The sequence below is a fragment of the Pelodiscus sinensis genome, chromosome 3 (genome assembly GCF_052426305.1).
Source record: "Pelodiscus sinensis isolate ZL-2025 chromosome 3, ASM5242630v1, whole genome shotgun sequence".
In the NCBI taxonomy this organism is placed as follows: domain Eukaryota; kingdom Metazoa; phylum Chordata; order Testudines; family Trionychidae; genus Pelodiscus; species Pelodiscus sinensis.
The window spans coordinates 149535667-149552137 of NC_143054.1; the positions used below are offsets into that span (position 1 = coordinate 149535667).

The 16471-nt window shown below is 46.2% G+C and overlaps 1 protein-coding gene across 2 annotated transcripts in view; it reads left to right on the plus strand.

Moving 5' to 3' along the window:
• PPP2R5A (protein phosphatase 2 regulatory subunit B'alpha) overlaps positions 1-3802 on the plus strand; it is a 120878-nt gene extending 117076 nt beyond the window's left edge. For both annotated transcript variants that reach the window (XM_075925151.2, XM_006135173.3), the window contains 2 exons: positions 1838-1939; positions 2282-3802. In XM_075925151.2, the coding sequence (XP_075781266.1) occupies positions 1838-1939; positions 2282-2417 (238 nt within the window). In that variant the 3' untranslated portion in view covers positions 2418-3802. The remainder of the gene's footprint in view (positions 1-1837; positions 1940-2281) is intronic.
• The last annotated feature ends 12669 nt before the right edge of the window (positions 3803-16471 follow it).

The following is a 16471-nucleotide window of genomic DNA, read 5'->3' on the forward strand; positions in this document are numbered from 1 at the left end:
GAGAGATTAAGCACTAGAATTTCCATCATTGGAGATTTTAAAGAGCAGGTTAGACAAACATCTGTCAGGGATGATCTAGATCAGGGCTACTAAACATGCGGCCTATTTGTTTGCGGCCCGTGGTACAGTTTGGGTTTACGTTGGGCTCAACATGTGGCCTGTGGGTGGGATCCTTGAACATGGTCTCCACTGGGAACACGCTCCATAACGATAAGTCAGGATAATGGTCTTCTGTTGATAAGCGTTTTAGTAGTTAAATTCCTGGACTGTCATTGCTCACTAAAAATGCTGTCATATGGGTAGAAATCGGGTAAATATTGCCTTTTATTAATATCATCAGAACAGACTTAAATGGGGCCTGTGTGTCCTGTAGTCTTGTCTTAATCTTTGTATTCATGACGGTGAGTGCGAAAGAAGCTATTTGCATATATATTTGCATTTAATTTGTGGCCCTCGGCATGTGCTGTGATTATCATTGTGGCCCCCAGGGCTTCCAAAGTTGAGCAGCCCTGATCTAGATGATGTGTGGTCCTGCCATGGGTGCAGGGGACTGGACTTGATGATCTCTCAAGGTCCCTTCCAGTTCTAGTATTTTATGATAGTATGATGAAAACAGATAACCTGCTATACCTCTTTTATTTCCCTTGAAACTTGTTTTTAATTTAATAAATATTTGAAATTAACAATGCATGTATAATGTCATATGTGTATATGGCACTCTGCAGCCAAATAATAGTTCTAGTCCTTAATCCTGCAGGGCTGAATACCCCAGGGTCACTTATCCATCTATCCCCACCTTGCTTTGCTGTGCCCAGCCTCCCTGCCCCTGCATTTCCCTGAACCTGCCCAAAGCAACCTTGACCCCAGGCTAAGGGCACCCTGCTCCCCATCTCCTTGAACCCCCTCAGCCACTCTGGCCCTTGCCAGACATCCTACCCTCCATCCACTTCTGCACCCTCCCTTCCTCCTGCACCCTCTCCCCTGGCCAGACATCATACTCCTAGCCTCCTTCTGCACCCTACTTCCCTCCCAGTTCCTGCATCCCATCCCTGTCCCACTCACTTGCAGCCTTGTCCCACACACTAAACCCCTCATTTTTGTCCCCACCCCAGAGCCTAAGGGGAGCCACAAAATTCACTAACTGCAGAACCCCAGAAAAGTAAATCTGGCCTATGGGAAGCCCTGAACCTCAGTCCTCCGTCTCTTCCCTTCTTACCCCATGAGGCTGGAGCACCAAAGGAGTGAGGTGTCTCAGTTGGGGGCCAGTTGGAGGTTTTGGGAGGAGCGCTTTCCTTCTCACTTGTGTGGTCCCTAACTGATTTTTCTGTGGGTCAGTGTCCCCTGACACAATGGTTTCCCACCCCTGCCATAAATAAAGAAAACATTAATATTTTATTTTATTTAAAATGAAGTTTGAGAAACTAACATGAGAAAGTAGAAGCGCTTAATCTGTTTAATAATTTATATTACATTACCCATTTTACTGTTAATGTAATTCTATTAAAACACTATGACAGTTACCTTAATCAAGTTCTATCTTTTTGCAGCCTTGGAGGAAATTAATATTTTAAAAATCATTCACTATGGCTGGTTTATGTGAAGCCTTCCAATTTTAATGTTTTATAAACCAAGGCAATGAGCCAAATATACTAAATGCATGTTTAATGAATTCTCAAGTTCATGCATATAGGAGACTATATATAATAAACATTGCTTTTAAAACTTACTTGTAAATACAATAGAGCTAGAACAGAAAGGGAAAGTCAGACACTTAAAACAGATGCTAGTAAATGAATCTTATATCCAGTAATTTACAGTGCCTTCCTTTTTGTTCTAGTACCATTGTAGCACTAGTGTATAATGTGCTGAAAACATTAATGGAAATGAATGGCAAGCTATTTGATGAACTTACAAGCTCATACAAAGCAGAAAGACAAAGGTATTCATTTTCTTTTGTTTGTGTTTCTGAAATGCATCACTTAAAGTATGTGCTGAATTTAGTAATGTGAATAAAATTGCAATATTTATAGTGAAATTGACTTATTGGTTTGTCATAGCTGGGTATAATCTCTTAAAGACAGATATCCCATTCTGCCACTGAGAATCAGTAAGTTAAGTTTTGGTATTTGGCATGGTAAAACTCCTGATACCTTACAGGAGGTGACTTTAAAAAATACAGAAGAACTTTGTAGTAAATAATAATAGCATATGCTGTTTCCTCAAAGTAATTACAATTGCATGTGGAACACAGACATGTCTAATTATTTTATTTTATCTGTAGAGAAAAAAAGAAGGAACTGGAACGTGAAGAATTGTGGAGGAAGTTAGATGAGCTGAAGCTAAAGACGACTCTGACTGAAAAGCAAAACAGTGCTCACAATGTGCTAAATGCACACAACAGTACAAGTGCCAAGTAAAGAGATGATGACCTCTACTTAACAGACATACTTTTGTACACATTTTTTAAATATGTAAAAATCGCAAAACAGAAATTTCAGCAATATAGTAGAAACGCCAGCTTTTTTTCTGGCGATATGTAAATTGAAAAAAAGATCTATGAATTTAAATACAATAGTTGAAAGATATATCATTACCACAGCATATTGTAAATTTGTCTAATCATTGATATGTCACTTCTAAAGTTTTACAGAAATGAATTTTATCTATCATATGAGTGAGAATGATGGGAGTGGTAAGAATTATGACTTGAATTTTCTTTTTGATTGTGTTGCACATAGGTGGTGTAGTCTCTGTATATTTTTCCCCCTTGTTTTATACATGCTTTTTACATTGCTGCAGTCCTAGGTTAAGATTCTAGAAAAGGATTCTAGTTCTACTGTAGTTTCTTAAATAAATCAAGGTACATACTTTTTACCTATACAGGAAACCCCCGCCATACGACAGCCTGAGTTGCGACCCCCCCCCCCCCCCACCCGCACTTATGGCCATTTTTTTAAGTGCAGAAGGGGCCAAAAACTCCCGACTTATGTCCTCAGCCCACATTTACAACGGTGCACAGCGCCTATTGTAAATGTGGGTTCGAGTTACGATGCCCCTGACTTGCAACGCTATCCCAGGAACCGATTGCGTCACAAATCAGGGGCAGCCTGTAACTTGATGGGGTACTGTATGCCATAACAATATATGAGATCTGTAATAGATAATTCTACTGAGTGAAGATGCCTGTGTAGTGGGTTTACATTTAATTATGAAAAGCACAAGTTAGAGATCAGATGAAGTATGAAAATATAAAATAAAACTCAAGTTTAAACAGTTTACTGTATATCTTGTGTCTGACCTTCCACTTGATGAATTCCTTGCTGTTCATATGCCTCCTCCATGCTTCTGTCTGCTGAGTCTAAGTTTCTCATCCTACAGCTGAGGATGGAGCTTCCCTTGAAGCTCATCAATGAAGCTCTTGTGTCAGCCCAAGGAATCTCTGAAGAACAATACAGTTCCCTCCTCCAGAGGCTAAGTGAGCTGTTTCTGCAGCTCTTTCAGCTTCTGTTGGATCTGGAGAGTGAGACAAATTCCAATATTCCAAACAAGGTTTCTAATATGGAAGTGCAGAGCACTAACCACAAATACCTTGTTTTATTTAATGAAAATGCAGTATGCTTTTTAAATATAAGATGGGAAAAGCTGACTATAGAAGTCTTGTTTTACTTAATCAAGTCTCTTACATCTTTTATCAGATATACCATTCCAATCTCTTAAATTGCAGCTGTGTGAAAACTGTTTTGTAATAATCTTCACTGGGGGATTGAGCAGCATTCAATAAAGTCTTTATGTTTGTATTTAATGCTGTGTATCACCATCTTTTTGTACTCAATCCATGATAACCAGAAGACTTATATTGAGTGAGTTATGTAGAAATGTGTGTGTGATGCTAAGCTTGAATGAAAAGACTACGCTATCTACGGTCCAGCTCTGGAGTAGTTAAATCTTGGCTGACAAAATATAAACAGCATAGAATCCTAGGGCTGGAAGAGACCTCAGGAGGTGATCGAGTCCAGCCCCCTACCCACAGCAGGCCCAATCCCAACTAAATCAATCCAGCCAGGGCTTTGTCAAGCTGAGACTTAAAAACCTCTAGTGATGGAGATTCCACCCCCTCCCTACGGAACCCATCCCAGTGCTTCACTACCCTCCTAGTGAAATAGTTTTTCCTACTATCCAACCTAGACCTCCCCCACTGTAACTTGAGACCATTGCTCCTTGTTCTGCCATCTGTCACTACTGTGAACAGCCTTTTCCCATCCTCTTTGGAACTTCACTTTAGGAAGTTGAAGGCTGCTATCAAATCCCCCCTCACAATCTTCTCTTCTACAGACTAAAGCCCAAATCTCTCAGCCTCTCCTCATAGGTCATGTGCTCCAGCCCTCTAATCATTTTGATTGCCCTCTGCTGGACCCTCTCCAATGCATCCACATCCTTCCTATAGTGGGGAACCCAGAAATGGACACAATACTCCTGATGTGGCTTCACCAGAGCCAAATAAAGGGGAATAATTACTTCTCTAGATTTACTGGAAATGCTCCTCTTAATGCACCCTAATATGTCATTAGCTTTTTTGGCTACAAGGTCACACTGTTGACTCATAACCAGGTTCACATCCATTGTAATCCCCAGGTCCTTTTCTGCCGAACCGCTACTTAGCAAAAAACTTAAAAAACAAATAGTCTTTAAAGTTGTACCAGACTAACAAAACATGTAGATGGTATCATGTGCTTTCGTGGGCACAGCCCACTTCTTCAGATGACCAGAGTATTGGAAGTCCAGAACCAAGAATAAATAAGGGTATGTCTACACAGCAAAGTTATTTTGAAATAACAGCCCTTATTTCGAAATAACTTCCCTAGCGTCTACATAGCCAAACTGCTATTTCAAAATAAATTCAAAATAGCGGAGTACTTATTTCAAATTTGGTAACCCTCATTCTATGAGGAATAATGCCAAATTCAAAATAGCTATTTTGAAATAAGTGCTGTGTAGACACTTATTTCAGAATAGGGGAGCCTCCAGCCACTCCAGCCTCAACCAAGAACACTCCTCTCCCTCCCCCTGCTTCCTGGAGCCCTTAAAGGGGTAGACTCTGGCCACAGTGCCTATGCCAGGTTCAAGCCTGCCAGCCCAGAGCCAGTAGTCACTGCCCCTGACTCAGTGGCCCCAAAACATGAGCCAGCAAGCCACTGGCTGCCAGCCCTCCATCACTCTCCAGGAGCAGTCTGCCAGCTCCCAGGATCCTGCCAGGGCCCGGAGAAGGCAGGCGCCTTCCTGGTCCAGCGTGAAGATCATGGACCTTATTCAGGTTGGGGGGGATGCCTCCAACATCCATGATCTCCGCACTAGACAGAGGAACACAGCCGTCTATGGCAGGATAGCTGCCAGCCTAGCCACCAAAGGCCACATGCGAACTCAGGAGCAGGTTTGCATGAAAATTAAGTTGGCCCGGCGAGACCCCCAATCCTGAGCCCTGAGCTTCCCCTCCCCCTTCTTCCCCTTTCTTTCCCCTTCCAGCTCCCTCCTCCCAGGTTTCCCCCTCCCCTCTCCCACTCCTCTCCATCCTCCTTACACCAGTCTCACCAGAGTTTCATTCCTTTCCCCCCCCAGTTTAATTAAATTCAAAGAGTTTGTGTTCATGAAAATACGTGTATTGTATTTGATATCAGGAAGGGGGGTTAGGGAGGGGTAAGTGGAAGGACTTGAGGGAGGAATGAGGCACAAGCCCCCAGTGGGGCAGTCCAGGGAGGCTCTTAGTGCTCCTCAGGGTGGAAGCTCTCCTGCAGGGCCTCCTGGATGCTGACAGCCCCCCGATGGACCTCCCGGAAAGCAGCCTGCAGAAAGTGCAGCCGGGCTAACAGCAACATGACCACAAGAAGCACCAGAGTGCCCAGGGGCTGCTCTGGCTCCATGTTGCAGAATGCTGTGGTGTCCCGATTGTGGGCAACCAGAGCATGCAGAGACAAAATGTTTTGCTGTCCCTCATGGAGGTTGGTAACCAAGCAGGTAAACCTGAGAACTGGCTGTCCAGGAGGGGGCCCTTTAAGCACAGACCTAAGATAGTCTCAGGCAGTAGCCCCACACATTAAGTCCTGACCTGGTGCTCTGCCGGACCTGGTTCTGGCCAGCCTTAAATGCGATTCAGAGTCCACTCAGTGTGGACGTGCTATTTTGAAATAGCAAAATGCTATTTCAAAATGCATTTTGTGTGTAGACATGTTATTTCGAAAGAAGATATTTCGAAATAACACTGTAGTGTAGACATACTCTATGGGAAGAAGCGGGGGGGGGAGGAAAAAAATTGGAGGGGGGAAGAGGACATTGGGTAGATAATTTGCAAAGGGATCGTTGTAAAGGGGAAAATGTAAACAACAAATAGTCTTTTAGCATCTCAAAGACTAAATAGTTAAAAGAGGCTAATAAGAACCATTAGTTTACACTAGGAAAGGCAGAGTACTAACACCAGATTCTACACAGACATCAAGAACCATTGGCACCTTTGTTGGTCGGTTGATAATGTGTGATCCATCCATCTGATATCACGATTTAGACCATTTGCATGAGAGTTAAACTTGAGAATCAAGTGGAGTTCCAATCCTTCTCTGTGTATTTGGCTTGTGGAACTGGTCTGAAATAAAACAAAAAACTGGCTACTTAGCCAGTCAGTCCCTAGCCTGTAACAGTGCTTGGGATTCTTCAAAATTGTTGACTAATGGTATGTAGCTACAGATCGCTTGTCTCCAGGCTATGCAATTGATGAAGTATGGAATGTTCAGCGCCCAATTCTTCTCTGTTGAACTATGTCTCCGGTAGGTGATGTATTCCTAAAAATATTTGCCTCATCTGTGTATCTGCTTATGAGAGAGAACTGCTTAATATCAAAAGAAGATTGTTTCCCTTGATTAGTTCTAAAGAGATGTCTTTGTTGCTTGTAAGATTCCAATTTAAAGAAAAAGGCAAAAAGTTCATGCAGGCTTCGTTGGCAAGTCTATACAATATTGGAATTGGGTGTACTGTTTTCCTTACTACTTTCTTTATCTTGGATTGTTATATTTCAAAAAGGAAATGGTACTGTGCAGCAGCTTCAGAATAACTAAAACTGTCATGATTGGTCTCTAAGGATGCATCTACACAGCAGGACTTAATTTGAAATAAGCTATGCAAATTGAGTTGCATCAGTTGCATAGCTTATTTCAAAATAAGGAGCGTCTACACCACATTTATTTCAAAATAGAGCACTCTTCCTCCGACGTCCCTTATTCCTCGTACAATGAGGGTTACAGGAGTGGGAGTAAGAAGTACTCCCACTTGACAGTATTTTGACACTATTTTGAAATAACTGCCTGCTGTGTAGACTCAGACTTAAGTTATTTTGGAATAGTGCTAGTTATTTTGAAATAATGTTGCAGTGTAGACGTACCCTAATTGCATGGAGAAGGACTCAGTGGGATGCAGAATCTACCAAAGAATGTTTTCCTTGAACTGCCTGGTCCTGGATAAGCACTTGGCTTTCTTAGAATGACTGCTGAGTTGGTGGACTTGAAACTCAAAAATGTGAGAGTAGTGTTCTCCTTGTACTGAGGCAGAATATAGCAATGCATCACAGCGCATCTTAAATAAAAATGGACATGTATACAGAACAAATGCAGATTCAAAGAAAAGTAATGGTAGACTTGCAGAAAAGGAAATGGAAATATGCAGTAGTTGCTCAGATGTCTTTCGAGGACAAACAACTGACCTTCAAGAAACTTAACGTCTGTGTCTAGACTGGCCACTTTTTCCGGAAAAGCAGCTGCTTTTCCGGAAAAACTTGCCAGCTGTCTACACTGGCCGCTTGAATTTCCGCAAAAGCACTGACGATCTCATATAAGATTGTCAGTGCTTTTGCGGAAATACTATGCTGCTCCCGTTCGGGCAAAAGTCTTTTTCTGAAAAACTTTTACGCAAAAGGGCCAGTGTAGACAGCAGAGATTTGTTTCCGCAAAAAAGCCCCGATCGCGAAAATATGATGAGGGTTTTTTCCTCCAAAATCGCTGATTTTTTAAAAGAAAAGACTACACAAGTGTTAAGTTATGTCAAGATGTCTCCCCCAGAAACTCTTGTTCATCACTACTATTTCACAAAAGTAGAAGTGCCTGAATATTTAAATTTCAGACTTTTGCTACTCACAAATATAAATGCTGAGTAGAAAGAACTGGTGCTTCAAGTGCTTGCTCGTGTCCAACGTAGGTGAGTGTACCTGTCACATGCACCGTTGCTGGAAGGTTTTTCTTAAGCACTAACCATAGGTGCCAGGGTCCCCAGCACTCCCTGGAGGGCACCCCCCTCTCCTCTCCTGCCTCAGTTCCTTCTTACCACTTATGATGGTGCTTGTAACAGATTGAGATTCCCCATTAATGAACTGCGAAGTACCTGTGAACTGTTAATCTTCAACCCACTGAAAAGACTCTGCCTGGGGGACGGGGCATGCCCTGCTCCCCTGGCTTCAAAGTCTATGCAGCATGTTGCAGCCCATGCCAGTCAGCAATCTGTACACTAACTGCCTTTATTGCCTGGGAAAGACACATTTTGGACAGGTGTCTTATTTGCAGGTCCTTCCGTCCCAGCACTATTAAAGAGCTCAGTATTTATCGTAGGCACTTTTAATGGAGTCCGCATTAGCCCCATAAGATCAGCAATTGGACTTGACACCGAGTGCGGGTGCCTCAGTTTGCAGCACATCACCAGCATTAACGGCTCAACACTGGTCATGGCCTATGGTCCTGCATAGGCTTGTTAGGAAGCCAGGCAGAGACAATTTTCCTCAAAAAGATAAGGGGAGGAAGGGTGACCAGCCAGCAGATAGTCCACTGGTTTTGGAGGTCTGTCTCTCCTCCATGCTCTGGTCTTTTCAGGCTGCACTGGACATAAGCTCTTGCTGGTTTCACCCCAAATGGGGCTCCAGGATCGGGGTAAATCACTGTTTGGGCCCCAATCTCCTGGTGCGGTCTGATCTTGCTCTCCTCCAGTATCCGAGAGGAAAGCACTCCGAAGTCCTCTTAGGTTTGTACGTGAGAGACGCGTATGATGTGTGATCTTCCATGTTGCCGGAGTTGGTGTCCAGACTTGTGCAGGCAAGCACCCCCGACATCTGAGGCATTGAGGAGATAGTGACTCCCCCATTTACTATGCTGTCATCAGGACCCCTCTCCACGGCACCGGCACCATTCGCCATGCTGTAGATACTTGCTGGCACCAAGACTGTCTAGCTGTAGACACGTGTGCAGGTCCCTGGCCTGGCACCATGGAGTGTCTATCCAGCACCATTCTTTTGACAAAAAGTGGTTCTTCAGGCTCTCAAAGCTCCCATAAATGCTCTAGGCATTCCCAGTCTCCGAGGACCCAGTTGGTGACTGGGGCCCAGCACCAGAAGAACCCCATTTCTTCTCTTCCTCTTGGGCATCAGTGAGCATCTGTTCCTGCAGCCTGGTCTTGGAGGTGGCCTCCAGCCCCCTGGTGCAGCAGAAGGCACAACCATTGGCACTGTCCCCAGTACATGCTGTGGCCATCATCTCAGTGTCAGGTGCATTGGTGCCCATGGACTTCCTGGGGCTTCCCGGTACAGCCCCAGCTTACCTGCTTGGTCACTGCAGCATCCCAGGCACTTTTGATGTCACCAGAGCCTTGTGGATCCCATGGGGACACCAATTTCCCCCCGTCTCCCTCCCCATCAACAGGTGTTGGGAGTGAGTGACCAGCCCCTGCCTTGTGAGGAAGCTCAGGCTGCCCTGGCTTCCTCCTCTTCGTTACCAAATGAGATGATTGTGGCTTCTTCCCCAGCAGTTTCCCAGCAGGACTCAAAAGCCCACCAGGACCTCCTTCGGAGGGTGGCCACCAGGACCTCCAGGCCAAGGAGGTGCAAGAGTCCTTGGGCCCTTTTGGGGTCCTGGGTCAAGTGGAGCCCAGCAGGGTGGCAATGCTCTTGAATGAGGCAGTCGCCAAGATCGCCAAAACGCTTTGGCAGACCCCTCCTCCATTCCACCATTCCAAGAGGGCTCAGAAAAAATATTTCATCCCAGCAAGGGACCATGACTACCTTTATACCCACCTGCCACCCAACTCCCTTGTGGTGGAATTGGTGAACCACAGGGAACACAAGGGCTAGCCAGCACCCACCCCCAAAAACAAAGACTTCAAATCAGAAAGATTTATTTTTTGAGTGGCCAGCTTCTAGTTAAGGGTGGCGAGCCATGAGGCCATGAATACCTGGCAGGTGCTGGCCAGATTTAAGACCTCCTTACCCAAAGCATCTCACAAGGGTAATAAGGACCTTATCAAGGATGGATCCTCTGTGGCACTGGAGTCCTTGCAGATGGCATCTGATACAGTGGGCCATTTACTCTATGGCTTCTCCTATCTCCATGAGGCAAGCAGGCTGGCTCCTCCTCTGCAGTCTGTCTCCGGAGGCACAAAACTCCATTCAAGACCTGCTGTTTGACATGGGGGCCCTGTTTGCAGAACAGTTGCACAGATTCAAGGATTTCTGTATGACTTTAAAAACTCTGGCCCCAAAAGAAAAAGGTTCAAGCCTTAGGCCTCTCAACAAAAGGGCCAGTATCGCTGTCTAGAGAGGGATCCTTCACACCCTAAGTACTCTAAACAGAAACAGAGCTGTCACCACTCATCTGGCCAGCAGTTGATCAGCCAGGTGTAACCCCAGGGCAAGTTTTCCTTTTGAGGGTGCACCCAGGGACAAAATACTGGACTTCCAAGGTCATGCCCACCTGTTTTCCTTCAGGCTCCATCCCTTCCTCTTGGCATGGAGAGACATTATGTTGGATTGTTGGGTCTTGGCCACTGTCCAAGAGGTTATACCCTCCAACTATCCTCTATATGGCCCTTCCACCCTCAATCCCCATCCCTCTTCAGGGACCCCTCTCATGGGCAGCTTCTCACACAGCAGCTATACCAGTTGCTCCAACTGGAAGCAGTGGAGAAGGTACCACAGGAGTTCGAGAACAAAGGGTTCTACTCCTGCTACTTCGTCATCCTAAAGGCAAAAGGGGTCTGCAACCTATATTGGACTAGTGGGGCCTCAACAAATACCTAGTCCACCTCAGGTTCTGTATGGTTTCCCTAGCCACTATTATTCCCAAACTGGATCCCGTGACTTTTATGCCACCCTCACACTCTGCCATTTGGCCTGTCTACTCCCCCCAAGGTTTTTACCAAGTTTGTCAGTAATAGCTGCATACCTGAGGTGTCAGGGTGTTCAAGTATACCTTTACCTGGTATCCCATATGCTCAAGTGGCTACTGCTGAGGCTGGACCTGATCTCTCAGGACCAGGGACAATTGTTCCACCCAAACCTCAGCTTGCTCCACCTGTCCTCATGGTACATCCATGGTTGAACCCCCTAGTATGTTTGTGCAAGTTCCAGAGGGTTCTTGAGAAAGTCCTCAACATGTTCCACAGATACATGGCTCTTTCTCCATATGGGTGCAGCAGCAGAGGGTGGTCCCAGCCAAAGCTTTCCTTCAGGAAATCCTGGACTACTTGCTACACCCGAAACGGCAAGGCCCTGCTTTGGCCACCATTGAGGTCCACTTGGAGGCCATTTCTGTATTTTATCCGCCCATGAAAGGCCATTCGGTATTTTCCCCTGGTGTCAATTCCTAGTTCCTGAGAGGCCTGGAATGACCCTACCCTCAGGTCAGAGACCCTCTCCAGCAGTCGGACCTGAACCTGGTCTTGGTGTGGCTCACAGGCCTTCTATTCAAGCCACGTGCCCATTGGTTGTTCCTCCTCTTCAAGGTAGCCTTCCTGATTGCCATCACTTTGGCCAGAATTAGTGTCAGAGCTCTGAGCACTGATATAGGCACCACTGTATACCCAGTTCCTCAATGACAACCTTTATCTGTGTGTAGCCCAAGGTCCAGTGTGTTTCAGCAGCAGCCCTGGGAACTACAAGTTGTGGACTATGAACTGCGGCATGTTGGGAGAACTTCCTGGTTCCTGCCAGGATGTGCCCTCTGCCCCCAGCAGGGTCTCAGCAAGGACTGTGGTAGAAGCAGCACACAGGCTGCATGCTGAGAGGAGGGGATGCTGAACTGTGATCTGTTTTATGTTTTTTACAGAATAAAGCCCGTTCCTGGTGATTTGTCTAGTCTGAGATGTGTGTGTGTGTGTGTTTGTGTGTTTGTGTGTATGTGTGCACGCACACACACACAACACACATTGCAGAGCACACCAAGCAGCCTTAGACCTAGCCTCCCACAGTAGTGTAAGAAGTCACAAGGCTCCCCCCATGCTGAATAACCTCACAGTGGGGTAGCGAACAGGAGGAATGTAGCCTCGCCAGGCCTTTCTCCTCCAGGTAGTTTCTGCCTTCCATGTAGACCAGGACATTTTTCTGCCTCAAGCCTCATGTGAACAATGAGCAAATACAGCACCCTTTAGGGAAGTGGTAGTCTGTAGTCAATGTTTGTGTTTGGGGGTTTCTTGCTATGTGCTGAGCTTACGTTTCTCTCTGTGGGTTTTTGTTGTTTTTTTCCTCCTTCCCCTTCCCCTCCCCCCTAAGGAGTGATTGCTGTAGCAGGCAGTTGGAAGCTGTGAGCTTCTAATCAATGTTTGAAATCTAGAAGCCTCTGCTCATTGGTTGAGCCTTAATCAGGGGCAGGGCTTTATAAAGCAGAGAGTCAGCAACCAGGGAGCTTTGTGAACAGGGAGTTTTGAGAGGGAGTTTGGAAGGGGAGTGGGAAGGGGGCAAGGGAGCTCCTTTGAGATACGTGCTTAAAGGGATCTCCTTGGACAGCCATTTCTCTCCTGCTGTGTGCTTTAGTACCTCTTGCAGTTCTATTTGTGGTTGCCCTCTGCCTTGTTGGACACCACAGCTTGTGCTTTAGTGCCATTTGGTGATTTTTTGCCGTCAGCTCTTTTGTTGTGCCATGGAGCCAGGGATGGCCTTGTGTCTGCTCTGGCCCCTTCCAGCCATTTTGGAGTGCCTGCAGCTGCTGCTCCATGCTGCTGCACTCCTTGTCCAGGACCTCGAGGCACAGGTCACTTTGGACTCCCTCACCCATGGAAGCGGTGGCGTCCCTGTGGCATCCTCACCCCACCATGGAGAGACCATTGTGGAGACTGGACACCAGCAAGGCCGGCCTTAGGCCGATTCAATCGATTCGGTCAAATTGGGCCCCACGCCTAAGGTGGCCCTACGACCCTAAACCCAGAAGTGCCAGCGAGTTACAGAGTCAGTGGCCCTGCTCCACCAATATGTGGAGCTGGGTCTCTCCCCAGCTTCCCCCATCACTCCCCTCCTCGCGTCCTCCTACCCCACCCCCAGAGCGTCCCCCTTGGCCCCATCCAGTCCCTGCCACGTGCAGCTCAGCGCGGCTCCCCCTCGCCGGCGGCTGCTGCTGCCATGCATTGCAGGTGAGTGGGGAGGACGCCCAGGCGTGACATGATGTCACGGCCCGGGATTTTAAAACTCTTTGGAGGCACGTTGCGGGGCTGCCTCTGGGTTCGGACTCTGGGGCCTGAGTGCAGACTCCGGCCCCGCAAAGTGGAACGCAGAAGGTAGGGAAGGGGTTTGGGGGAAGGGGGAGGGGAAGGTGCTTGGGGGAAAAGGCTTGTGATAGGGACAATCCCCCGGGGTTGTCTCCCATAGAGGAGTTCAAAGGGGGAGAACTCCGTTGAGGCCTGGGGGATCTCTCTCACCGCAAACATTAAGGCGGGTAGTAGGCGGTCCCATGCCCTGGGGTCCTGCTCTACGAACTTTCTCAACATGCTTTTCAAGGTTCTGTTAAATCGTTCTAAGAGACCGTTGGTTTGGGGGTGATACACCGAGGTTCATAACGTTCGTATACGCAACAACCTGCACAACTCTTGTATGAGCCGTGACAAAGTTTGTTCCTTGGTCAGTGAGGATCTCTCTGGGCACCCCAACTTGGGCAAAGATCTTCACCAGATCCGTTGCAAACACCTTTGCCGTAGTTGTCCTTAAGGGAACGGCTTCGGGGTACCGGATGGCATAGTCTATAACCACGAGGATGTATTGACACCCAGCGGTTGTTTTTTCCAACTGGCCCACCAGATCCATGGCTATCCTCTTGAAGGGTATGCGGTCCCGCCGCCCGCGTCCTCCGCAACTTTGCTCCGCGTCCTCCATGGCTTTGCTTTGCGTCTCCCTGGTCTGCTGGGGGGGCCCCCAGCAGACCAGGGAGACGCGGAGCAGCTTTTCTCGCTGCAGACCAGGGAGACGTGGAGCGGCTTTTCTCACCGCGGAGGATGCGGGCGGCGGGACCCCGGCGCGTCTGGGCGGTCCCACCGCCCTCGTCCTCAGTAGCGAGAAAAGCCCCGTTCGTAAGTAGGGATCCGACGTAAGTCAGATCCACGTAACCCGGGGACTGCCTGTGTACCAAAGGATACAATTAAGAAAACCATCTTGTTAGTCTTTAAAGTGCTACATAGTCCTGTATTTTTCTTCAGCTACACCAGACTAACACGGCTACATTTCTATCACTAATTCCTTCAGGCTTTTTTTTTTTAATTTGAACATTTATCTACACTACTTCCCCTCCTTTCTCTTTCACTATCCAATAAATGTGTGGATCAAAGTTATAGGTGCTTTTTGAATATGCTGACTTGAGAGTGGAAAGATTTCATATTGTCATGTATGATTCCTGGTAACCCATCTCAAATATGAAAAACTAGGTTGATACCTGTTCATATCAGGAGCTGTTGAATTCAGTTCAGCATTTGCAGTATCTCATTAGGATGTTTAGTGGAGAAGATGATGTTGATTTTTTTTTTATTTATTTATACTGTGGGCAAAGCATGGGCTCACAAGAATTCCTCCATTGTTTTACCGTGAGTCTCAAAACATTTGGTGTTTTTCTAAAGGCCTGGAGTCAATTGATTATGTAGGAATCTCAGCTTTCATTTAAAAAAAGTTCTCTATACTTCTGGGCCTTACGGCTAAGGAGGAAAGCTTTAAAACATGAACCCTAAATACTCAAGAAACAAAAGGCCAATAAAAATCCTACGCGTTTTAATTTTAAAAAATCTTATGATTTGTAGACCAGTCTCCTAATGTTGTGTAGGCGTTCCTTGTGATTTTTGGGTTGGCAATACTGCTCTTTGATTGATGAGGTCTCTCCCTTCAGTTTCCCTTTCCACCCTCCTTTTTTGTCACAGGTCATCAGAGAATCATAGAGACAATGGAGAGTAGGGTGAGTCCATGACTATGGTTAATGACTGGTCAGGGTGGGTGACTATTATGAGCCAGTGGTCTGAATGAGCTATCTACGGCCATCTGTTAATCAACTGTAGGAAAAGGCTTCACAGGCAGACCTTATTTATATAGACACAGCTACTTTGCCACAGGGATCAGTAGACACACTTGCTGTGTCAAGGTGATCAATTTTGGCTCTTTTGGGTTGAAATTCACTTAAGACTTGGAGCTGGGAGAATGCAATGTTGTTATCCATATTGCATTGAACTTAATATGACCTGGCTTAGGGTTTACCATAACTTGAACACTAAGCAGAGGATAGTGAGTCACATCTAACTGAAAGTTATAGAAGATGGAAACAGGTTTTGTTTCTGGTGGTGTAGAGTCTATTAGAGTCTATTTGGGTAGTTCAAACTAGGGAGTCTAATGTAGGCATTCGAAGTTGCAAATCAAGCCCAGGATTTAAATATCCCGCGCTTGATTTGCATCTTCCCGGCCGGTCGCCATTTTTGAAATTCACAAGTCCGGACTAACTGCCCGTGTCTACACATGGCAGGGACCCGTTAGTTCGAATTAAAGCCCCTAAATCGAACTACCTGTTAACCCTCATTCCAGGAGGAATAACAGGTCGTTCGAACTAGGGCTTTAATTCAAACTACCGGGTCCCTGCCACGTGTAGACACGGGCAGTTAGTCTGGGCTTGTAAATTTCAAAAATGGCAACCGGAGGCCAGTTCAAACTAGGGAGCTAGTGTAGACATACCCAAGGGAGTCCTCAATTACATCTGACACTTTACATCCAGGCTAGGAATAAGAAATAAGTAGGAATAAGAAATCCTCCAGAAAAGGCTTTATTTTCCGGAGAATAACGTCTAGACTGGCGTTTTTCTCTAGCTTTTCCCCAAGCTGGAAAAAAGCGGCAGCCATGTTAATGCAAATGCCGTGGGGGATATTTAAATCCCCCACGGATTTGCCTATTCCAAAGTCTACATTAGCATCCCTTTTCCAGAAAGGGGTGCCAATGTAGACACAGCCCCAGTGTTTAAAGGCAGAGCTGACTAGAATCAATTAAGAGTCCTTGTCTTGTCTCAGTGATAGCTTGAGCAAAAATCATTGATAAAATCTTGTGTAGACTGACCTTGGACTCAACGTGCAGGCAATATGTGTTGAAGGGCAGTGGAAAGGAGGCAATGGTGGTGAGGTACCATATTACCTAGTGAAATCATTGGTGCTGAAATCACTAAGGCCTGGAATT